General features: G+C 48.6%; 1 protein-coding gene across 1 annotated transcript in view; it reads left to right on the forward strand.

The window, feature by feature from the left end:
* The window catches only part of LOC119445813 (pleckstrin homology domain-containing family G member 5-like), a 676,589-nt gene that overhangs the window by 90,776 nt on the left and 560,941 nt on the right, over positions 1 to 24,872 (forward strand). The window contains exon 4 of the mRNA XM_037710104.2: positions 15,790 to 15,917. Coding sequence (XP_037566032.1) covers positions 15,790 to 15,917 — 128 coding nt within the window. The remainder of the gene's footprint in view (positions 1 to 15,789; positions 15,918 to 24,872) is intronic.

The raw sequence follows: 24,872 nt of genomic DNA on the forward strand, positions 1-24,872 counted from the left end.
AGAAAGAAAGAAAGAAAGAAAGAAAATTAAATCACATTGGAAAGTAAATCGCATGTTCGTATGCTTACAAACGTCTCGAATGCTGTGTGCGATTCTTCAGCGTCGCCTAGCCCGTGGCGTAGAGCGCCAGTTTCCTTTAGGACAAGTGCGCAGGAATTAAATGGGTAGTAATATAGACAACCCCACCACTGTATACTTCCCTTTTTACTTCTGTCTGTTGTGCATACATCTTTCCTCGTCGTTGTTTCCTCGACAAATGTCAAACATTGCCGTCGTTCTCACGACTTCACTGCTTCGATGTTTCGCAGTGTCCAATTCGCATCCACTGCTGCGTTTACTTTGGCATATCTTGTGAACGGTAGATGGTGCATAAGCAGCATAAACATTGCATGAGAATACGAGTTGCTTATAGGATCAGTCTTGTTAACGCTACAGAAAAAAAAGGTAACTGATTACAAATTCCAGTCTGCATATGATCACAATAAAGACAATCTTACGCATCACATTTAGTTTTATAGCATTTAACTGATGGCTTCACGAAAGCTTTGCTTCACATACATATAGAGTCCTGCATGCATGTGCGTTGGACCTGCGTAATTCTTGGTGTATACCCGTCAATTTTTTCGCCATAAAAGGAGTTTTTCAAATTCAATCGGCGCAGACGCTATTGCTTATTACGACCGAAATTATATTACACATAGTGCGAAACTGCGGACTTCAGTAACGATAGTCTCACCTAATGAAAACAACAGCAGCAGCAGCAACAACAACAACAACAACAACAAACAACAAAACGAGAATAAGAAAGAATACAGGAAAACCCATGGCACTGCTTCAAGCATGCAACACCTCAGATGTAACGTGAAACAGAAAAAAGGATGTTGCTGCGTAACGCCTCCAATCCTCGAATGTGACGGCTCTCGTAGACCGAAACGACACGGACGTAACCGCCTTCGCCGACGACGCAGTGAGCCCGTGTAACCGCTGCTCCGTTCTGGCTCACTGCATATAGACACGTTGCGCCAGACATTCCTAGTGTCGCCGGGATACAAATAGGAGGCGTTTCTTGCTGTAAATAGGAGGCTGCAGGAGCCGCAGTGGACGTCAAAGATTCCTTCTTCTTTCTCATTCTCCCTTCGTATACTCTAACTTCTTCGTGCTTCGCCAGCTGTAGGACCTATAGAGGGCGCCTCTTTACGTGAAGCATTGGTTTATTTTTATTTTCCATTTGCTCGCGATGCCGCTCTTGGCTTCTCCTCCGAGGTCTGTGGCAGCAGCGATAAGCAGAAATTGGGTGACACCAATGGGCTGCTTCCCATTTGCGACGGCCGCGCGCTCTGCTGCTGCTCCTGTATCGAACACTTCTTTCTTCCTTTCTTTCTTTCTTTCTTTCTTTCTTTCTTTCTTTCTTTCTTTCTTTTCAGACAGGGCGTTTTCTTTTTCTGTGGATTTTGTTGGGACCCGCACAGAGAGAAAGATAGAGGGATTATATACGTAACGGGCAACGCGACGGGCGCTCGCATGAAAGCATCGCTAGGTGCATCCGTTACTGTTGTTGTTGTAGCGGCTTTCAGGGTATACAACAATACAGAGATAAACGCTGTATATTTCTGTTTTGTTTAGCTGGGAGCAGAAAAATGAAAAGGTGTTCGGCAATATAAGCAGGCGCTTATAAGCGACCAAGTTATATAAACCGCGATAAAAATGTTCGGAGCTCCGTTTTAGTACACTTGAGATGTTGCTGGGGTGTCTCGCGTCCCCAAATGCAAAAGTCCCGGGCTATTGGCGCCGCCGTATAACAAACGGCATCGCATTCATTTAAACAGCAACATCCAGGAAGACACTGAAAAAAAAATAATGATAAGCGATATGACCCGTAACTTCAAATGTACAATATAACGGGGACAGAGCCCCGATTCGCAAAGCAGTTCGTATGCGCCAAAGCGGTTCGCAAACAGCCCAAGGCGAATCGCGACATCAAAGCAAAGGTGGTGGTCACCAACGTGAGAGTTCCCGGGAACGAACCGTTTCGTTGAGTTGGCCCCGGTTCCGAGCCTTTTTTTAAAACAAGTCCCGGAAAAGCAGTGACTTCCGCGTAAGAAAGGGTGGTTCTTAGCTCCAGGCTACCTTATAATCCGCAGGCCGTGACTGCACGCAGAACCTAACTTTCTTACTCTTTCTTTCACTCCCCTCATCACCCTCCCCATGTGTAGGGTAGCAAACCGGCCTAAGTCTGTTTAACCTCCCTGCCTTCTCTTTCTACCTTCTCTTTCTACCTTCTCTCTCTCTCTCTACTAACATTAATTAGCTCCTCTGGAATCGCAATCCTATGACCGAACGCCTAAGGAGAATAACCAAGGCAAATAACTACTTTGCGTTCTATTACATGAATAGACTTCTACTGACACTCGTCGCGAAACTGGAGAGCACAAAAGGTAGACAGGCGCTGATGACCTTATTTCACGCAGTAGTAACTGTCACTGTCAGAGCAGGCACTTCCTTTTAGGTCCGCGCATTAACGAGTCGCAGAGAAACGGGGCAACAGGTATGCAGATCACGGAAGGCGCTGACAGCTCATCGGCTCGATGCGGCCAAGCGCGTGTCTCACGAACTAACAAGCGTTCGTATGCTGTACACCATCTGCGTATATCCGGTGTTCATTTGCGTTTAGCAGGGGCGACCATCATTCGCCTTTAGCAGGGGCTCCACAACGCCTACGTCCTTATACTCGTCAGTGAGCCACGAGGTGCATTCCAACCGCTTGCGGCCGAGCTGGAACGAACGTCTGGGTGCTGCCGCTGACTTTGTTGTGCGTCGTGGTCTGCAAGGAGGCAGGGACGACTCACGGACGCTGCTTGTATGGCGTTGGGACGCGAGGACCGAGACGCCTTGCCCTATCATTGTTGTTGTCGTTGTCACTGCTCGAGGCGACGTCGTGACGGACGCGTGGCTCGCTTCTTCCCCGCGATTCACATCCGGCAGCCGCGAGCGTGTCTCCTCTCTTCCGTCGCATTTTGTTGAGACATCACGTCGGAAGAGAGCCCTCCTCGTCGGCTCTTGGCGAGCGCTCGACGACTCGCCGCCAAGCGCACGTCCGACATGTGTCTGCTGCTGCAAGCGTGCTGCGGAGATGTCGCCGAGATCCCCGTGTAGTCGAGGAAATGAGAGGAGGAAAAGACCCCGGTGGGAAGGAGAGGGGAGGTGTAGGAAGGCGTTGAATGTAATGATATGGACGCGCGACAGATGTCCCTCGTTGGTCGTTCTTGAGACTGCGAAGTAATCGGACACGGTGGCTGTCGCGCCGGCTTCTGCGGTGATGTCTGTGTTTTGGCCCTTCGGCGACTGCCTCTAAGGTGCCGTTATACGCACACTTACCCTCCGCGGACAATGGCGTTTCCACAGGATACGTTCATCCACGTCATTGTACCGTGACGAAGTTCCGACACTGCCTTAAACAAGGTGGATCGTTGCCGTGGTGGAGAGATTGTTGAACAGCCGTACGCTTTAAAATAAACAATTAGAGGCCGTCCAATAGTGGGACCCTGCAACACATCTTCTTCAAATCTGAGTGCGATGCTATTCCAGTAGAGCTTTTAAAAAAAAGTACCAAGATAAACTGAAGTATGAAGAGCTCGATACTTACATTTTTGCATTCCTTCGCAACGCAATTCTGCTCAGGCGGGGTGGTGAAAATAGCAGTGCCCCAAATATTGCTCCTGTCATACTTTTTCTTGTTTCCCTGAAAGTTGGCGTCCGACAACTACACACGCTCTTGCCTTACATTGGTGAGACGGGCTTCGATCGTGGTCCAAGAATAAAGTGCCAGGACTTCTCCAGCCTCGCCAACCCTTGTTGACAATATATAGTCAAGAGGGAAGGAGAATTTGTTGTTCAACGAAGGTACCAGCGAGCATGCAAGTACAGGACGGACGTGGTAACGACGCGTTAACGGTAACGTTTGCATATAAGAAATTATAGGGGTGTGCATACGTTTTCTAACTTTTGCTCGGGAGTAAGTCATGGTCATGAGCATTCGTTATTTGAGGTATAAAGTAGTAGTACTAATAGACTGTACTGATCAAAAGAACAGGCGGCGTCTTGGCCCTACGCAGGCACGCTTCAGTCCAGGAAGCAGAAAAGACGCCTCGACCTGCAACATAGAAATACAGCGGGCGATTGCCAGTGATAATTTGAATCAATTCGGCAAGTGCCAAAAATTCAGTTTGGGTAAATAAATAATTGGAGGGAAAAAAAACGAAAATCTATAAACATCGTCACAATAACAATCGCCCAAAGGCTGGCGTCTATGAGTTGGCGCTCTTGTTATGACGACATTTATGGTGGAAAAAAGAGGAGGTCTCGAATTAAAGTCGCAGGAGAGAGGGGGCGATCTTTTAAGCGGGATTGGGGGCTGTTAACTTGTTGTGGAAAGCGGAATAATAGTTTGCCCATGCTTACGACAGCCTGGTCTACCAATCGCGAGTTCTTTTTTTTTCCGTGCTCAAAAGAGTCGCAATATCCTTTTAAAGCTTGACAAACAAACGTTCACCGACGATTACGATACTTCCTAATGCGAAACTTAAGCTCAGCTCTATACGTGTTTTTAGTTCGCGATATGTTGGCTGGCGCGGACAATCTGTCTCGTGCGGCACATTGCAAATGGAGCGAAACTGTGGCGCGACTGCCTCGCTAATCGGGAGATCGCGAGAGGCAGCGCGTGGGTGACGCGTGGGTGCGATTCACAGCAGCCGCCGCGGACAGACTTCCGCTCATGCAGCGCTTTGTTTGGATATACTGGTATCGGTGGACGCGCTCGCCGCATGCCATTGGTGAACAGACGACGGCGCGCTACTCTGGCGCCATCTCGTAGTGGTCGGCGTCGCACAGCCCATCTTGCGCGGCACTACGCTTTTCTTCTCACGCTTTCGCCATATCCTCCTACTCCGCTTCCGGCCTCATGGTTCTGCTCCACGCCACCTAAAGTTTCTTTAGGAGTTCCGCTGCACCCTCCTCCTACACTTTCTTCCTCGCGCTCACTTTGCTATCGCCGTCTTTCATCCTCCGCTGTGCTCGTTCGCTCGGTTACGCCAACGCGAAACGCTGGCTCGGGCGCCTAAGAGCTGCGCTAGATAAAACGTTCGTCACGATGACATCAGTTCGCACCTAAGAGCTAGCTGAATGATGATGAGAAAGTGGAATTTGTGGTCGTTGATTATGTGCATTTGACCTCGTAACGACCTCGAACCTGTTATACAGTGAGATACTTACAACTTCATAAAGCGACAAAAATTTATTCGCCTGACGCACTGTCTTTCTTCTATTGCTTATGGCAATGCTGCGTCCATTTGGTTGAGGTCCTTGCTGCACCACCGCAAATTTTATCAGCGATTTCGGCAAACTGAAATTAATAGTCATATTTCATACGTCCCTCTCTGTATCCCCTTACATGTTCACCATTTCAAAATACAGCTGTGTCACTTCTGCGTCTTCTTTGCACGTGAACATTTTCACTATGCATATACGTATGATACATGCTAACTATCACATCAGTCGGGAAGAAGCAGCTGACGTGACCAACCGAATATTCCTCTGTAGTGGCTGCTCAGCGTAATGCTATCTGCTCTCCTTCTCGAAATTCTCTCTCTCTCTCGGTGCTTTTTGTGAGGAACCGGCGTTAGTGGCGTCGTATTGCTGACTGTACAGTGCAATGATGAATTGTTTGTTTGAAACCGTCTTTATTAATTTTAACAGCGGAGCTGTTTGAGATCTATAGTTGAGCCGCTCAGCGCAGACCAGAAATGTGGGCCGATCCTGGAGGCAATGCAGAAAGGGTCAAGCGCAATGGCACATACCTCTGTGAACTAGCGAGGCTGTTTAAGCTCGACGATGGTCCGTCGAGTGTACGCCGCAAAACCTCCGCCTGGCGATGACGTCACCGTGCGTCATCTAGCAACGCTTCGCCCCAGCTGCGCCGACCGCGCCGAGCCTCGCCACAGCTGCGCGAACCGTGACGTCATCCGCGAGCCGCATCGCTTCGCCTTAGCTTTGCCGAGCCATGACGTCACCGCGCCGTGCGGAGTGGTTGCCGCGGCTGCGCAGAGGTGGAGCTAGGCCGTGACGTCACTGCGCCGACTCACGGGATATATAGCTCCACGTCGCAGGCGCGGCGACACGAAACCCCGCCGTCTCCGCGCCGAGCACATCGCCGCGAAGGTGGGGTGGCCGAAAAAGAGCGTCACTCCCGAAGAAGAGGAAGCGCGGCGCGGAAGCCGCCGCGCCGCTACTCGAGAGCGCGTGAGACGACTTCGGTCCGATCCCGAGTATCTCGCCGCCGAAGCGGCGGCGAAACCATAGAGAAAGAAAAAAAAAGTTCTCTATGGCGAAACGTCGGTGACTCGCAACCGGAGTTACGAACCCGCGAATCGCGTTTGAGCGTCCACAAGCGTCCCGATACTTTAATGACCGAGTGTTCGTTGCTCCTTAGGCTGTCGATGATTGCGGGATGATCTCGTGCAAAACGTGGCCGAGTCTCGAAGCATAACCTCGCTAAAACTTGGCCGAACCGAGATAAAGCTAGATGGGGTCGCCAGCTTCGCTGTTTGCCCAGTCTTCGCACCGCTAGTGTGAAGCTGCCCCTAATTTTTTTACGACGACTTCCGCTCTGCACTACTCGATTCCTACTGGAAAGGAACGCAACCTGAGATATTATAATGCGGCGGTAGGAAGGTGACGCCGGAATGAGTTTTATCTGACGCCGCACTGATGGTGAATGGGGCCATATTCTTCACTGGAAATCACGAAACGGAAAGATGCCCACAGGGGAATCGGGATGCTGGATCCAACTGAGGAAGGGCCGACATCTCACCATAAATGTTTGATGATCTTTCACTCAGTGTTATCGAGATCGATTCCCTCGCGGTATTTGTAGACAGCGCGCTCCGTCGTTTAAAAAAAAGGTGAATTACTATTATATGCCAAAATGACGTGGCGTTGGGCTAGTTGACACGTTAGAAATTAACGTGTTTTGCGCGGAATGGACACCATAAAGAAGAAGACGGACAAATCAATTTAATATGTTGTGCAGTTTGCGCTGTTACAGATTGCTTGCCCAAAGAATCTTCTACATCTCAAAAGAAGAAGACCTCGGTGTACGGGCTCTGCGACGTCAAACAGTGACAGCGCGCGTTGTTGGCAGTGCAGTAAATGACTGTGTACCCAAGTCCAGAAACATCAGGACTGTATACACACCGCGTGGTTTTGACATCCGCGAAGACCTCACGGGAGCTACGTGACAGATGTCCGTTCGTGCTTGCGCGCACCGGCAGACTATAGTCCTCGGACGACGGTGGGGCCCGGTCTTCCCAGGCAATCTGCGCTGAGGTGCATATCGCCAGCCCTTACGGTGTGCTTGCTCTATGCAGTACAACGCTTGCCCTACATGTTTATACAGCGTTACGCGAGCTTGGCTTGAAAAACCTACGGACAGCTTTGGCAGCACATTGCAGTAACGCGCGGCGGCTGATCTACCGTATGAAAGGACACCGAAAGCAACCCTACGTACATTTTTCCAGTTGTGCACTTATGTTTGCGCTGTGTAAATGGTCCCTGTAGCGGTACATAACCCGGAGGTAGGTTGGCACATATTATTTGTATACCATCCGCTTCTTCCTTTTATCCGCTGTATCTAAATCGTATGAAGTGATCGAATGTTTTTTGGAAAAGTCAACATGGGTCTTCAAGCGCATGGCAGGGCGGTGCGAGTCTTGAATGGCAATCTATGGACGTATGGTATGTATGTATGTATGTATGTATGTATGTATGTATGTATGTATGTATGTATGTATGTATGTATGTATGTATGTATGTATGTATGTATGTATGTATGTATGTATGTATGTATGTATGTATGTATGTATGTATGTATGTATGTATGTATGTATGTATGTATGTATGTGTGTGTATGTATGTATGTATGTATGTATGTATGTATGTATGTATGTATGTATGTATGTATGTATGTATGTATGTATGTATGTATGTATGTATGTATGTATGTATGTATGCATTGCGCATGGTTCAGCAAAAATTATAACGAAAGTTATTTTCCTGCTGTGAATCTTTAAGCAATATAGTATTCGGAATAACCTCTACTGGACATCACGGAGCCGCACATGTTGGCACAGGAAAAATTTCGTAGGTGTATTCGAATCCCCTAACTGTTCCCCTGGGTACGAGCCTGCCAATATGTCATAATGGTGTAGCAAAAAGGAATAAATCAGTAGCGCAAAATAATAGACAATAGGAGGACACAGGACAGGCGCTGCCATCTGTCGTCGACATGTCCTCGTCTTGTTCTTTTTCGCTAGTGTTTTATTGTTCTTCTTTATGAACCGACTCGCCCGAGAGAATGCTTAACAAAGCCAGATTCGTGAAGCGCACTGTTTCCCGTGGGGCTCCTTACTCTTCGCCGAATAACTTGTCGACAACTTCCTCACGTGATTGGCAGTAGAATTATCTCCTATACTATCTTGCGACTATTTCTCTGGCTGACCTCTGTTCCGCTCGCACTCACCGCCAGTTTTCAACACCTGAACGCGTGTCGTTCCTCTCGCAATGTGACCACATCATCACACCATCCACACTTGAACCTTGGCTGTATAGTGTCCGTGACCGTACCGTAACACACTTAGAAAAAAAAAAGAAGCATAAAACGCCAGTACTGTACGATCCCCGGGACCATATCTACAGAAACCCAAAGCGTACAAACTTGTTTCAACCATGTTAGTCATCTTGTGCGCAACTGTCCTTAATCATGTGCAGATGAGGGAGAGAGAGAGAGAGCAAGGAGAGGAAAGGCTGAGAGGTCAACCAGACGAGTGTCCGGTTTGCTACCCTACACTGGGGGTAAGGAAAAGGGGTTATAGAAGGAGGAAGAGAGTGAAAGAGTGAGCACTCAGTGCACGTGGGATAATGCACAGACAGACTATAAGCGGTCTCTTGAACCGGTGCACTTCAAGTAGTGTACTAGTGCACGAATCGCATTTTGTGCCAGTGACGGGTGTGGCCACAGTCCGAGTATCTTTGACTCAGATAACGGTCGCGAGTCCAGTAGGCTTAAAGTTGTCCTCAGAGAGAGGCGTTGTACGTCGTAGCGAGGAGATATACACAATAGATGCTCGATGGTTTCCTCGCACCTACAGTAGTCGCATATCGGGCTCTTGGCCATTCCCACACGGTAGGAGTAAGCGTTCGTGAACGCCACTCCTATAGCCACAAGCGGCACAGCAAGGTTGTTGCTGTGCCATTGCAAATAATGAGTGAGTGTCTATATCACTGATCTCCACTATAATTTGCTGGATGCCGCATCACCGCTCACCGCGGCGGGCGCAAGTGAAGTCACCGGAAGTTAGGAGACGCCCGGCCGCTTGTCCCGGAAGGAGGTGTCTGCTGCCTTTACCAGTGCGCGTTTTAAGGGGATCAAGCTGCGTTAGAATGGTTGTTTTATTGCGATAGCAATTATATGGACACTCAAAAGCAGATTTCTGCCGTCGGCGTCGCCGTCGCCGTCGCCGTCGCCGTCGCCGTCGCCGTGAGGTTCCGTATGACGTCAATGGAGATGAAATCGTGGCCGCGCGCCGCCGAACGCTGTATGTGCGAGTGAAAGGGCGCGAGGGACGCGCTCTTTCACGGGGAGTGAACGCACGGCGGAGAACAAACGCGCGTTCTGCGCCGTGCTTCCTTAAGGGCTGCAGAAGTAGGCGTCTCTTTCCTCCTTTACAATCACCATATATGTAGAGCAAACGCGCCTTCTTCCGATGCGCGAGAGGCCGTGGGGGAGGGGGGGAAGGGGGAGGGAAGGGAGGCGACGTTTAGCTGCGGCACCAAGTGCCTATTTATATCAGAGGCTCCGGCAACAGTCACCAACGCCGCACGCATTTTGAGCGAACGCGGGCAAAATGCCGACGGCGTCGACAACAGTTCGGCGCGTTGCCGGTGCTGCTGCATGTCCAAGTTTATACAGCTGATAAAGCTAATATCATTACTCCGTATATCTCTCTACAAATTTGCTATCGCAATTGATGCTTCACCTTTCAGGTGAAACTGCGACAACTTTTTTTTTTCGTTCTTTTTTGCGCAATAATAGTTATTCTTTTTTTTCTGTCAGGAACATGCCTTTTTGCCAGTCTGAGCCTGTATTCTTGTAATTTTATTTAATTAAAACAATAATATTGATGACCAGCGTTCGAGTGTCCATCATTCACAATAGCGACGCGATCGGCGCGTGATTCCAGCTTTGGAAAGCAGCTGCATAGAATTACGTGAAACATGGCATCACATTAGGAACTTTCGATTGCAGTAGAGATGTCTCAGGATCGATCGCGATTGGGCTCGTGCAAAACGGCCAACCACATTCGAGCAATTCGTTCCCGATCAGGCTTGAACGCGATCGAATATGCTCGGCTACTTATGCGCCAGCAAGGAAACATTTTCCATATTGGATATGTGCTCTAAATTCCGCTTTGCTGTTTTCAGACGGAGTTTATGTATGCTCGTGACTGATATAGCCAGTTTACAGTGCATGGTGTTATAACTCCTCACTGATGTCCTTCCTTTAACACATAGCAAACACGGAGTGGTGAATAACAAAAACTTTGGTGAAGAAAACTCATGCGCATTTATTTCATATCATATGTTAACTCTATTAACGGTGCAAGGATATGGTACAAAGGATGCAGGCTAATGCACAAAACATCTTGTTTATTATAAAAAAAAAGCCGGCAGATCCCACGCCATGTGGCAATCGATGTTATGCGAAGCAGTGTGCGGGGAGCCTACAACGTTAACGAAACGACCATGAGAGCACCAAGACGTAGGTGGCTCTTTCATGACCTACATGACATGCATGTCATGAGTCCTCGGGAGTCCCTTTAGCTACACCTAAGAGACCTTAAGGCGAAAGCCATAGTCATGCTCATGACTATGACTTCGGCCATCAAGCTTTAGCCTTTTCCTTCACTTAGTACCACATCCGAACCCATTCCGTTGGTTTTTGAGTGTTGATTTTTTTTCGCTGAGTCATTCTCATTTTTTCTAAGTCATGGTCATGACTATGACTTCTACCACAATCCACTGATCTGTACTATAGGGGGAGATCAATTAAAGTGGAGATCAGTGCCACAATCCTTTAGTGTTTCCTTCACTTAGTGCCCACGTCCGTTCCATTCCAGTGGTTTTTGTGTGTTAATCTTTTTTCGCTGAGTCATCGTCATTTTTGCTAAGCCATGCTCATGGCTGACTTCTACCAGCACCCTTTAGTGTTTCCTTCACTTAGTACCCACGTCCGAACCCGTTTCAGTGGTTTTTGAGTGTTATTCTTTTCGCTGGGTCATTGTCATGACCTACATGACACGCATGTCATGACATTTGTGTCATGACCTATCACTTATGTCAGTCATACACTCCTGTCCTACTATGCCGATTTTGGTACCGACCAAGTTAACGAAACGACCATGAGGGCACCAAGACGTAGGTGGCTGTTTCATGACCTACATGACACGCATGCCATGACATATCATTTATGTTTGTCATATAATCTTGTCATAGTATGCAAACTTTGGTACATACCAAGTTAACGAAACGACCATGAGAGCACAAAAACGTATGCAGCTAGATAGACAGATAGATAGATACTGTCAAAGTAGCAAATGTTCACCAAGGAATGCTTCGCATTAAAAAAAAATTCTGGAATCTTTCTTTGTGCACACACTTCAGCAATGCTGATGACTACTGGTTGTGAAAAAGAATGTTAAAATGAATTGAATATCGTAGGGACAGCATAAGGTCATAGCCGCGTTCGTGCTCGCGTGCGGTCGAAGCACGACTCCGCGAAATGGTCGCTACAAAGGCTGCTTCCCGGTGATGGCCTCCACTTGTCTCGCCTTAAGTTTGCAACCCATCGACTGCACAAATCTCTCCGAGACAACGGGAACATCTGCATAAAATGAACCAACTTGTAGTGCCTGTGGTTTGCAGTGTTGAGATGCACGCCGAAATGCCAGCGGTACAGCCTTGGTTTTACGCAACGCACAATGCAAATTACACTGATTTGAAAAATGATTACGCGTGAAACATTTTTCCAAAAGACTTCTCCGGCCTGCGTGTGCAATTCACGGCACAACAAGCAGGCATTTTTGGGCAGAAAAAGAAAACACGTCGAGCGCATGCGAGCTGCAAAGCGATCCGAAGCCGCAAACGACCGACTTCCGGGACAAGGCCTATCACTTCCGGTAGCTTCAGTTGCGCGCGCTCGAAGCGCCATCCAGCCCCCTATAGTACAGATCAGTGGTCTATATACACTACACAGCGATCTTTACTGTACAGCCGTCCATTCAGACCCTTGGCGCGCAGGAACTCAAATAACGCTATTGCCGTCTCGCTCGCAGTTGTAGTATCAGGTCAAGGGTGGAGGAGAGCGCCCTCCGACATTGGTTCCCTGCCGAACGCAAAACAAAAGAAAGAGCATTGACCGCGGGGGCATTGAACGTAAGCTAATCAGAGTGGACTGTGGAAAAAAATGCGCAACCAATGGGAAGTTCACCGCCACAGACGTCGAAGCTTTGCGCAAGAAAAGACTCAGCGGAGACTCATTCCAGTCAACAGGCGCACGTAATGCGCCCTTTGAGTGGGGCGCTGCTTATGCATGCACATGGCTGGCAGCGGCCGACACGCTCGCCGCTGACAATACGTCCAATAAAGCTCCCTTCGGCCAAGTCGGAGAGAGAGCGGCAAACCATAAGAACGAAGGGAGAAGAGAGAGAACGAGGGGGATGGAAGTTTCGTCTCGCGGCGGTTAGAGAGAGAGTGTGTGGCTGTGAAGCGCTAAGAAGGCAGCTGCTTGTCGAGGGCTTTCTCTCGCTCTCTCTCTCAATAGAAGTGTCATGGCAGCTCCTGCGCGGCACGTTCACCTGAAAGATTACGCCACCTGGACCCCAACCGAGGTCTGGGTTTCTCCTGTTCGTCACGTGATCTGCAAGCAACAGCAGCAGCAGTAGGAACTGCTGTAAGCGTCGCTCACTCCTAAGGCCGTGGACGAGTTATGTCCGTCGTTTATGCGCTACCGAGAAAGCGTATAGCAACAGCAATATCAGCAAAGCGCAGACCACGCTTTGCGCCCCCCCCCCCCCCTGCGCTTTCATTTTTCCCCCTTTTCCTTCTTTCTTTTCTTTCTTTCTTTTCTTTTTTTGGCAGCTGGGGCCTGGTCTGCTGGCGTTCCTATCGCGTTTGCCCCGCGGCGCAATGAAAGGGCAAGGTGGTTTCGTGCTATACGCCAAGTTCGTGCTGTTTCTCCTCTCACACTGTACGTACAGCGGTCGAAGGATAGCCAAGGGCGCAGCGCGGGCGCGTGAGTTTCTTCCGGGAGCGGTTGAAAGCTCCGCAAGGTATACACCGGAAGGAAGGGTTCAAAAGGTGAGCGTTCGGTGGTGCGAGATAACTGTTACAGAAAAGGGGGTGGAGGGAGGGGGACGACATACTGAGTCCATTGCGCGGTGCCTATTTGTCTTTATAAACTTTCTGAGCCTTTCCGACAAGTTAAGTTTTCAGAAAAGACCCTTCTAAGAAAAAAGGCTCTGTATACAACCGGTGTGAATGGTTTACGTCAAACATTTGCGAGCGCGCCCTCGATGGCGCGCAGAGCCCTCGCGGGACTATACGTATACTCACCAGCAGAGAAGGCGTAGCAGAGAACGTATCTATGTATTGCTCTCCTGAATTTTTGCATTTAAAGTTCCAGTCGTAGTTTTTGTGGAGTCCGCTCCATGCGGTTGGAAAACTGGCAATAGATGGCTTTTCTTGGCGCAAGGGTTAGTCTTGGCCAAAGAGCGGCAGGCGTTTAGAAAACTACTGCAGGCGGCCGGCGCTGTGCCTGGGTCTATTCTTCAGAGACATAGTATAATCTTGGCCGTCATATGTGCCCAACAATCATAAGGTGATAATTTACACATACTCAATTTCTAGAATTAGTCAACACACACACACACACACACACACACACACACACACACACACACACACACACACACACGCGCGCGCGCGCACATACACACACGCACACACGCATACACACGAACACACACACACACGCACTCACACACACGCGCGCGCACACATACACACACACACACGCGCGCGCGCGCGCGCACATACACACGCGCGCATGCACGCACGCACGTCTAACGCGTTGTGGTTGAAAAGAGCGTCACAATTAAGATTGCACTATAAGTGCTGCTGGTGTTATCGTTGTCGACGTCTTCGCGGCGTTCCAGCGTTCCGTAAACTGCAATTCAAGCAAGAAGAGAAGTCCACTTGTCGAAACGTTGGCTCCTGCTCTCACCTTGTTCTCGTTTTGCCCAACATTTCGTGTGGAAGGCAATTTCGCCCTTTCACGCACTGTTCTCCCTCTGGCGGTCTTCCGCAGAACTGATTTGCCATGTATCGACTTAGCACGTTGGATGTTTTGGTATGTACAGTGCTCAGCGATTTTTTTTCTCGAAAGTTCGCCCAACGGCATAAACTATTAAATGTAGTAATGTAGGCTGGCTTCGGCAATGAACATCAATAGTGCTGGATGGTTGTTTCTTAGTATATAGCCAAGAATCATAGTGTGGTGGTCGCGTGGGATGAAGGCCCACTGTTTGCATGTAGCGCCGTCGTATCTGGTTTAGACCAGGGCATGTCCACAACAGGTGTTTGATTGTAGCCGCGGACGCTCGAGCTGGGCAATATGGGGAGGTATCCGCAAATGATCCGCGGAGTTGTTGTGGCCAGGCATAGGTGACCGATAGGGTAAGTGCCACCCCGACATGGAGTCTCGGCAACACCATCTTCTCCTGGCGTGGAAGACCGCCTGGGGGGTTTGAACCACACGGTGGAATTAAATCTCGTGTGGTGCGGTGGAGGATCTCCTTGCGGTGGATGAAATCACCCTGGGGGTCACTTGGGGAAAGGTGCTCCTGGCCGCTCACTGTGGTGGCGGTGACAGCTTGTAATGTGGGCAGAAATAGTGTCCCGTGGAAACCGCTGCATCCGAAGCTGACCGGGCATCTGTGCAGTCGTTCGGTGTATTTCGTCCGCGACAGGGTGGGCATTGTATACCTTCCGAATCTCCTTTATGGCCGAGGTGGAGTCAGTGCGTATTATTATAACCGGTGCCGGCGACGTGGAAGCAGCTGTCACCAATTTTGTTGCGTCTCGTATGGCCAAAAGCTCAGCACTGACCGATGGGACAGGAGTTGTGAGACGGTACACATAATTAGCACTTATGGATGGGTGCCCTGGCACCACGGTGGACGTTAACACTTGTATGTCCGTGCAGCTCGATTGAAACGCGATACTCTGACAGCATGGCGGCCGGCGCTTTTTGCGTCACCGGCGATCACTGGGTTATCGCCGAGGGGGCTAAATGCAGTTGCTATGCATCAAAAAGATTCTCGCTTTCGTGTGACACAAAAATGCATCATCTCAGTGTCACCAGCGCCCACCGGTGGCGCAAAAAAGTGCCGGCCACCGTGGTGTACGAGTATCGCGTTCAAATGGCTGATCATTGTACATGCGTATATACGAGGAAATGCGCATAGTTTCGTTTTGTTCATTGCGTCTCGGGACGCCGACGCATTTTGTTTTCAGTTATTCAACAACGAAGAGCAAGTTAGAACTCTCTATACTGAGCCGACAATCGTTCGCACGGTGCTGATGTTCACCTGCACGATGTGCTTTTTTTTTTTTGCGCAGACAACGGCTGGGCGTCGGCGTCCGCGGCGTCGTCGCCGGACGACTCCTCCCACTACATGGCGATGGCGCCCATCTACGAGAAGCCCAAGTCGGCCACCCTGCCGCCCATGCACCACCACACGCACAGGGTGAGTGAGTGCACGGCTGCCCCTCCTCTCCCACTTCGCAGGCGTGCTCCTGTTTGCGCACCCGGCTGTTCGCACTGCGATGCACGTCCGTTGCTGCGCACGCAGCAGCAACTCGGCATGTTTACTTTCGCACACCTCGCCAACGCACGCGAAGAACGCGTTTTTCGGACCGGAGATGCGCGTCGTGGCGTGCCGAGTTTTCCATCACCTGAGAGAGACGGCTTTTTGTGTTCCTTCTTGTTCGACTTTCCGATTTTCCTTTTTTTCAGGCCGTGCTTTATTACGCGATTGTAGCGACGACATCAGGGAATTACTTCCGCCTTTTCAGTGCTCGTACAGTTTTGGTTTGATATTTCATTCTTTTTCTTGCTGGAAAAATGAAATGATGTGAAATGTATTTCAAGTGAAATTAATGAGGTTCCGCTGCCTGCGGCACTGCCACTTGAGCCCTATGTGGCTTTGGCTGTCCTTATCTTTTTACGCTGTTTTCTTTCAAGTTTGGGCAATATATTATTATTATTATTATTATTATTATTATTATTATTATTATTATTATTATTAGTAGTAGTAGTAGTAGTAGTAGTAGTAGTAGTAGTAGTAGTAGTAGTAGTAGTACTTTTGCATGACACGTCAATATTTGATCGACTTAAAGCGCAAGCCAGTGTCACACTAACTGCATAAAGTAAGGCGGTGGGAGGTTGGCTGCATTTAGTGGTTAAGAGGCGGCACCGCTTGCGCAGTCTGAAGGCTTGCCTTGCATTAGCTTTCTGTTTGGTTCTTTAGGGTATACGAAATAATTTGTTTCGAAAGAAGAATATATCAATGCTTCTTTTGTCGCCACTACTTTTATTCCAAGGTTACAAAGAAAGGCTGACACCGCACTCTCCATGGTATCTTCCTTTATGGAGTTCAAGTATTTCCCACAGCAAGTTATAGTATATCTTCATTGTCTTCAGTAGCCATTAATAGAAGATTTTATTATCCGCCAGCCTTTCTTTGCGGTGAGCGTACCTCCTCGTTATGGCGTTTCTTTGGTAAATGTTTGTATTTAGTATACGAGTGGATCAGCCGTTTTATATACAACGGAAGACAATTGCGAGCGAGAATTCGCATCTTGTGAAACGGCTGAATGAAAACAGAAAAACAACTGCTGTATCATCCGAGTACTTTAACGGCGCATCAAAATACTTGACAGCCACTCTACTAAGTCATATCAGTGTAAGACAACAGATAAGATTATTTCGGCTGACGTCATTTAATGTCAATGCTTGCCGTCCGGGCCATTGGATAAATTTTAAACGACCATTTTCAATTTCAACATAATCCGCCGCTTAAGGGGGAAATAAGTTCACGCGACGTGCGCGCTGGGCTTCGTCGGTGAACGCTTGCTGAGAGCAGCCGCATCCGTTCATCTATACCTTGTAGCTGTTTAAAAAGAAAAAAAAAAAAAAAGAAAAACCTCACGCGCGCAGTCACGGCCGGCTGGTAATCTCGAAGCTCCCTTAGATTTTAATCGTCGCGAACGCATATCGGCGCTATATCTGATTCCGCAGGGGCAATTTTATACGCTACAACGGTATCTATATGGCGAAGCGGAGTTATATCTGTTGGGAGGAACTTTGTCAATTTCGCGATGCGCTTCTCTCGTATACCGTCGATTGCGAGCCAATTGTTTTGGTTCGAACTCGTAAAAAGCCACCAAGCTGAGATGAGTTGAAAAAAAAAAAAAGAATAGGGGAGGTTTTTTTTTTCTCTTTTTTCTTTTTTTCTTTTTTTTAGGGGTGGGGGAGAGAGAGAGCATACGACTAACGGGTTCCGCCAGACAGGACAGAGAGGGAAGCGTTTGTTATGCCTTTCCTGCTTAAAAGGTCGGCCCCCTTTTCCTTTTTTTTTTTTTTGGTTTCTTTTGATCGTTTTCGTAATGGAGCACCACCGACTGCGCCCGTAGGGACGAAACAGTGCCGAACTTTGGGCGTTCCGGTCGCCGGCGAGTACGTACGTGACCAAAATATCGACCCCGATCGAGAAGAGGCGATACGACGCGAAGAGTTAGCAGTTTCACGCTGCGAGAGACTTCCTCCCGTGATTACGGCGCACACAACGCGCGCACAGTCACCGCAAGGTCCTTCTTTGCATGATCATTTTTCGCTTGGTTACTTGTTTCCCGCATATGGCAACCCACAGCGCGCCGTTGTAAGGGCGCGAATAAGGCGCGTGCAAATCTTCTGATTTCCTGCGGTGCGCGCTGTATGCCGGTTGCTTAAAAGAGATAACGCTTCGCTGCGGCTTCTGCTGCATTTGTTTGTTTTTTTGTTTGTTTTTTTGCGACGCGATTCGTGCATCTGTCACGGTGCCCTCCTGTCCTTTATACGAAGACCTCGTTGTGGTTGTTTGCGAGACCTCCACGTGCGTCGCCGCGACTGCTTTGGATGGCGAACACTCGTGAGGACGTTCTTCTTTGTTGCGACGCCTGAAAACAGCTTGGGCTGCTTCTGGACGTGTCTTAGATGTTTGTCATACAAGCCTCAACCAAAGTTATTCAATCATGTACCAGTTCTAAAACTCTGAGAATACCGCTTCAAAAACTGGGAATACGTGGACACCTTTGTGAGGGGGAGGAGGGAGTGGAGGCGAATAATTGAATGCTGCGCCTCTCGTTGAGGGCCGAGCTGAAACCCGTCGTCACTTATAGCGCCTGCTATAGTACGCTTGCAGTGACGAACTTGACGGAAAAGATGCGCTGGCTGAAAACACTGTTTATTTGGTATTGCTTACGGGGCCTGCATAAATCTTATTGTGTTGTTTCTGGTAGCCAACCAGTTCGCCATTTCTGGTTAACATTCCTGCATTCTCTCTTTCTTCCTCCTCCTCCTCCTTTTGTTGTTTCTGCTCGGGAAAGTGGCGGTTTATAGTTAGTTTTGTTGTCATACGTGACTTAACATCAACAATTCCCCGAGAATAAATGTGACAATAAATGCTACTACATAAGAGTGTTTTTCCGAGCGTGAAAGATGCCCGCGAATACACGCAAAGTGCCTCGAGCGGCTCAGTCGCGCCCCAATTTTGCGTGTATTCGCGGGATTCTTTCATGCTTGGAAAAAACCCTTTTATGTAACCCGTATTGAGCAACAGAAAGCTGTATCGGCAGTTTTTCATGTTGGTCTACAATTTTCTCATTGACACTTTTCATCTAACTATAATATTTGAGTAGTTGGTTAATTAATTCAGACAAATTATATGATTAGGCGGAAAACGAAAACTAATCTGAGTATATACAAGCGACGGCAAACAATATTACCTTGGTTATGTCCAGGCACGTGGCATTTGCATATTTTTAAAGTTTGGCCCAACCTAAGTGAAGCACCCTGTATACCTGCACCCTGCGTATGCCTCCTTTTGCGTATTATTTTCGTCATTTATCGTTGTCACGAGGATTAGCGTGCTATGCGCATGGATAGACTGACCGATCCAGCTCTCATAACGCAGTTTAACATCTTTCTCGCGGCGCCTGACGGTGTTACTAGCGGAGCCAAGGACGTTTGTTGCAGCGAAGCAATTGGATTCTTTCAGTCTTGACCGCTTCGATAATTGCAGTGTGCCGGCATCGTTCTTTCACAGATAGAAGAGTGAGTTACCGGTCTAGAATTAGTTTTCTGCCAGATGTTTTATAACTGTGAAAGTCGCAACCTTCAGTCGGGTATAACCGACACCCTCTCGTTTGCATTATTACGACACATCCTCCTGTTGCTCCTTTTCCATTACGCGTTCTTTCGATCTGCCTGTCTCCTCCTTTCTGAAGAGTAGGCAGGCGTCGTGCCCCTTCCGGTGGCAGTTTCCAGCCTGTTCCTCGCTTTCCTTTTCATGTCAAGGGTAGGTGTTTGTTCAAGTAATAATAATAATAATAATAATAATAATAATAATAATAATAATAATAATAATAATAATAATAATAATAATAATAATAATAATAATAATAATAATAATAATGTCCTGATCACGGTGTAAGAAGATAGGTGTTCCGACGGCGCGCCCGCGCTGGGGCGAGAGAGCGGCCACTTCGTGTAAACGAAAGTGAGCGCCGCCGCTAGGGGCAGCACGTGTTCAGGAGGCCTTGGAGAAGCGGCGCAACAGTGGATAATTTACGACCTCCGTCAGCATTTAAACACCTATACCCAAAGATATGCAATTTTTCGTTATTTAGACGCCAAATCCTGAGCAGGTAGAATGTTTCATGCCACTTACAGTCAAAATACCTTCATTTCGAACACGAGAGAGACGCGTCGTCTGCTCGAGCAGACAGCGCGCTGCGCTTACCGCTGCTCGCCGCTCGCTCGCCGCGTCGGAGTCAATCGGAATGTCGGCAGAAAAATAAAGGGACGTTCCTCCAACCAAGTAGAGTCGTTTTAAGCAGGCGAACGACATATATTCATCGAAATAAAGCGCTTCTGCGACGCGTGCCCATAAAAGCGCCACCAAAGCCAGCGAAAAAGTGGCCCCCAAAGCAGGTGCTGCCACTTGCGGCAGCGGCGTGCGTAAAGTCACACTAAGTGCTTTGCGCCGCTGTCGGATCACCTTCGTTTTTTACACCGTGGTCCTGATAATGTCCTGTCTCGTCTCCCATTTCACAGGGCTGTCGCAATTCGCCAGCGTGACTTAGTTATTGCATGGTGTTCATTCTTTTCTTTTTCTTTTATTCTCCGTCTTATGTTTTCCCGTTGTAAACGGAAGACCATAGTAGTATAGCTCAAAACCGTCCCGTGTGGCCTTGCTCTGTTGCCGCGTGTCGTTTCAGGGCCGTTGCGCGTCGCGTTGCCTTCAATGCGCACACTATATATACTACAGACTGGCCAAATAGTCTTTGGCTACAGTCTGTATAGACCAGCGTCCTCTGAATACTACATCATGAGTACTTTACCTCGTTCCTCGTCTTCCGTTATATTACGTGAACGTCTTTCTTTCCTTTTTTTTTTTATTGCGATAGCAATTATATGGACACCCAAAAGCAGATTTCTGCCGTCGGCGTCGCCGTCGCCGTCGCCGTGAGGTTCCGTATGACGTCAATGGAGATGAAATCGTGGCCGCGCGCCGCCGAACGCTGTATGTGCGAGTGAAAGGGCGCGAGGGACGCGCTCTTTCACGTGTTGTACGGCGGAGAAGGTGGTGGATCTAGATCGCGTGCACCTTGCATAGCAGCGTCTCTTTCCTCCTTGTACAATACACCGATATATAGTAGCTTCCGGTCGAGCGGAACGCCTTCTTCCGCCGCGACGCCATGGCGAAAAAATCGGTCGATTTTGCTTTGCGGCACCGCCTGGTTATCAGAGGCTCCGCCAACGCTTCGCCGCCTAGGCGGAACGCGGATTTTTAGAAGTTTTTGCCGACGTGCTTCGAGGCCAAGTGTGAACGTACTAAGTTCGGCCGCGTTGCCGCCGTGATCATGTCCAAGTTTATACACCGTGATGGCCGTATATCTCCCATTTGCTGTCGCAATTTGCTTCACCTTTGCAGGTGTGCGACACTTTTTATATCACAGGCTCCGGCGTCTTATGTTTTCAACCAACGCCCCGCATTTTAAGGCGTCGACGGAAACCGTCCGTGTGGCATTGCTCTGTTGCCGCTGCGTGTTCAGGGCCGTTGCGCGTCGCGTTGCCTTCAATGCGCACACTATATATACTACAGACTGGCCAAAGAGTCTTTGGCTACAGTCTGTATAGACCAGCGTCCTCTGAAATACTACATCGTGAGTACTTTACCTTGTTCCTCGTCTTCCGTTATATTACGTGAACGTCTTTCTTTCCTTTTTTTTTTTTTCTTCCGATGTTACATTCGCACGTTCTTTCATATACGCGGCACGATCTCGCGAAAAGACGCGGACACATTTTAACCTCGTGGTCTGCAAAAGTTGCACGCGCAGACGCCCTGCAGCGTTGGCTGTGCGCGAACGCGCGCAAGCCCGGATTGTCTCGGACGGCCGTGGCGCGGACGCGCAACCTTGGTCGTCGGGCGCGCGCTCTTTTCCGCGTCCGGCGCGACAGGAATTGGCGCGTCCCCACCCTCTCGCGCGACCACGCTTCACTGCTTCGCGCGCCGCCGACGTCGCCGTCATGCGTGCTCGTCGCAGGCGTCCGGGTTTGCGTGCTGCCGCCGCTGCCGCTGCAATTAGGGATTTCGTCTTTTGTCGCGCCCAGTCTGTATATATCGGGCCCCGAGAAGAAAGAAAGGAACAAAGCCCCGCGTATACGCGCGTGTATTCCTAAACCTTATCTGCGCTCACCTCACCCGACACTGTTATAGAAGCCGTACGTTTCTTTTTTTCCGCCGCTGTATCACCAGCCGACCGACTAATGGAGCGCGGTGCATAATGCAGCGCCCCCCTGTCCGCACCCAGCAACAAATCGCCGTGCTAGCGATCTTCACCTCCACCCACCCACCTCTTCGGGGCCCTTATTCGGGTCAACGGACGGCCGGACACTGCGCTGCTTGACACGCGAACCTGTCGTTGCTCCGGCATCGTGTATATATGCTTTTATTTCATTTCCCCCCACCGTGGATCCACAATATATCGGCATATAGGGGTGCATGCTCACAATAGAGTTCCTATATGCTACAGCACAATGTATGAGAAAGTTCGCGGGCCACCCGCCATAGAGTAAACTTGTACTCAGCAATGTCGGCAAGTCAGTGACAAACAGTTCTTATGAACTGTTTTTAAAAGAAGGTGCTGGCTAATCGAGCTGGGCGGGTTGGCGTGGTAAAATCATGAAACAGCACCAAATATAAACACGGAAGAAATATTAATAGCGACGCCGGCCTGCTAATAACAGACGGTTTTTTTTTGTACGATCCGTTTTGTGAATTCGGCCCCACAATCGTCAAGCCGGTGGAGTTTCCATTTCTGCAGCACGGATCAGAAAGTTTCGCCGGATGATTTGCTTGGAGTGTTTCTACGACGTCTCGCAAGTGGAGCACCACGGGAGCAAAACAGAAAGCCCTACGCTTTTTTGAACGAAGTCCGAAGAATCTGGAGTTCGACGTCATAGCGTTGAAAAAAAAAACAATAAAACAAACACAAAACGTGTTTGATTGCCTACTCACAGTTGTGGGAGCCACACGTCTGAGGTGCGTTTTCTTTCCATTGAATTGAGGAATGAGTAAGGCTTTCGTAAAAACGAAACTCAAGTAGAGGCAAACTGTGATAAACAGGCTAGATTGTAAGCCGTTTTCCGAGACGAGGATTCTTGGACTATGGCCCCGGCCATGCGTCGAGGGCGTTATTACAGTTTATGCAAGCGACTGGCCTCATGCAGTGAACGATTGTAGGCGTGATGGGCAGCCTATGATGCTTCTATCTCTCTCTCCTTTCTTTATTTTCATCTCTTAACCTCCTTCCCTCTGCGTAGGGTAGCCAACCGGATGCACGTCCGGTTGATCTACCTATACTTTGCCCCTCTCTCGCACGTGTGTGCGCGCGCTTAGGTTCTTTGATTAATGATGCGAGTGCGTCGTGAAATAATTGTGAACGTGCTCTTTAGCTAACCGGCTATATTTGGCTGCAACACCATGGCAGAGAGAAGAGAGAAAGAAAGGGAAAGAAAGACAAGGCATAAGTGACTGCTGGAGGTGTCCTCGTATAGATTCTAATTAAAATGCCTGCCGTTTGTGTTTGGCTAAATGTATGCGTTCGTTCTCTTTAATTAACAGCGATCATGCTAAACTCGCGCTTCTAAATTCTATCAAGGCTTGTCGATGACATCGTGTAACTACTACTATAGACCTGGGGTGAAAACGTTGTCACTAAACACATGATTTCTGTCGCATTATGTAGCCCGGGAGTATGCAAAAAAATACAAAAAAGAAAGATTGCATGATATTGAAGCTGTAGTTTCGTATTCCCTCTATAGCTATGACAGTCGGGCCGTGTATTATTATGCTAACCTGAATTATTCCGTGCAGTTAACACGGTGAAATTTTGTACACTCGCGAGAATTAGTGCGCATGCCTGTAAGCAGCGAGAAATAATTCCACCGACTGGTGAAACAAAGGCAGCACGTGAATACCACGACGGAATCGCCATCAAAGCTTATCCACATTACTTACCGCCGCGAATTGATCAGTGTCGTCGCGGCCAATCTGAAGGCTGAGTTCAGGCCGTGCTGAAATTTGGCCTTGAGCGTGCAACTTTGTCTTGTCTTGCGTGCATGGCGTATATAGAAGCAAGAACGTGGGATGGACACAAATCGCAGGAAACGCAGTGTCGACGACGGCGGCACTCAGTTAGACATGACGCCCGAGCAAGGGCTGTAATTTCCACTGGTACGTGTCCAATTACAGATGCAGCCACTCCCGTGTTCCAGTTCGAGTACAAGCACTCGAATAAAAGGCCGCTCCCGCCTGTTTATTTTTATTACTCTCTCTCTCTCTCTCTATATATATATATATATATATATATATATATATATATATATATATATATAATGTCTGGAAGTGTCTTGGTAAACATCCGTAACAGGGACAGAAATTGATGTTGAAATGCACATTTGATTTCCAGATGCAAGCCTGACCCCTGCCGTAATGTGGCAATAATAAGTTCTCATTTCCGGCGTCCTATTCTTCGACATTATTTATTTATTTATTTATTTATTTATTTATTTATTTATTTATTTATTTATTTATTTATTTATTTATTTATTCGCTACGTGCAACAGTGCAAATACTTTGCGCGCCGCTATAGATGATCGATATTATGGCGCCATCGGCCCTGCGCGACAACAGGGTGAAGCTCCCTGTTGCGCAGCTCCCTGTGACGCAACACTCAGATTTGCGGCAGGCGTGTTCTTCTCGTTCCGCGTTGATACCGGAAGAGAGATAGGCATTACTATCTCGACAGGGGAGAGTAACATGCGGTAGGGCAGGGGCTCTGCCTTCTGGCGCATTAAGAGCTGCCCGAGTGTTGCT

Source organism: Dermacentor silvarum, chromosome 3, assembly GCF_013339745.2.
Source record: "Dermacentor silvarum isolate Dsil-2018 chromosome 3, BIME_Dsil_1.4, whole genome shotgun sequence".
NCBI lineage: Eukaryota > Metazoa > Arthropoda > Arachnida > Ixodida > Ixodidae > Dermacentor > Dermacentor silvarum.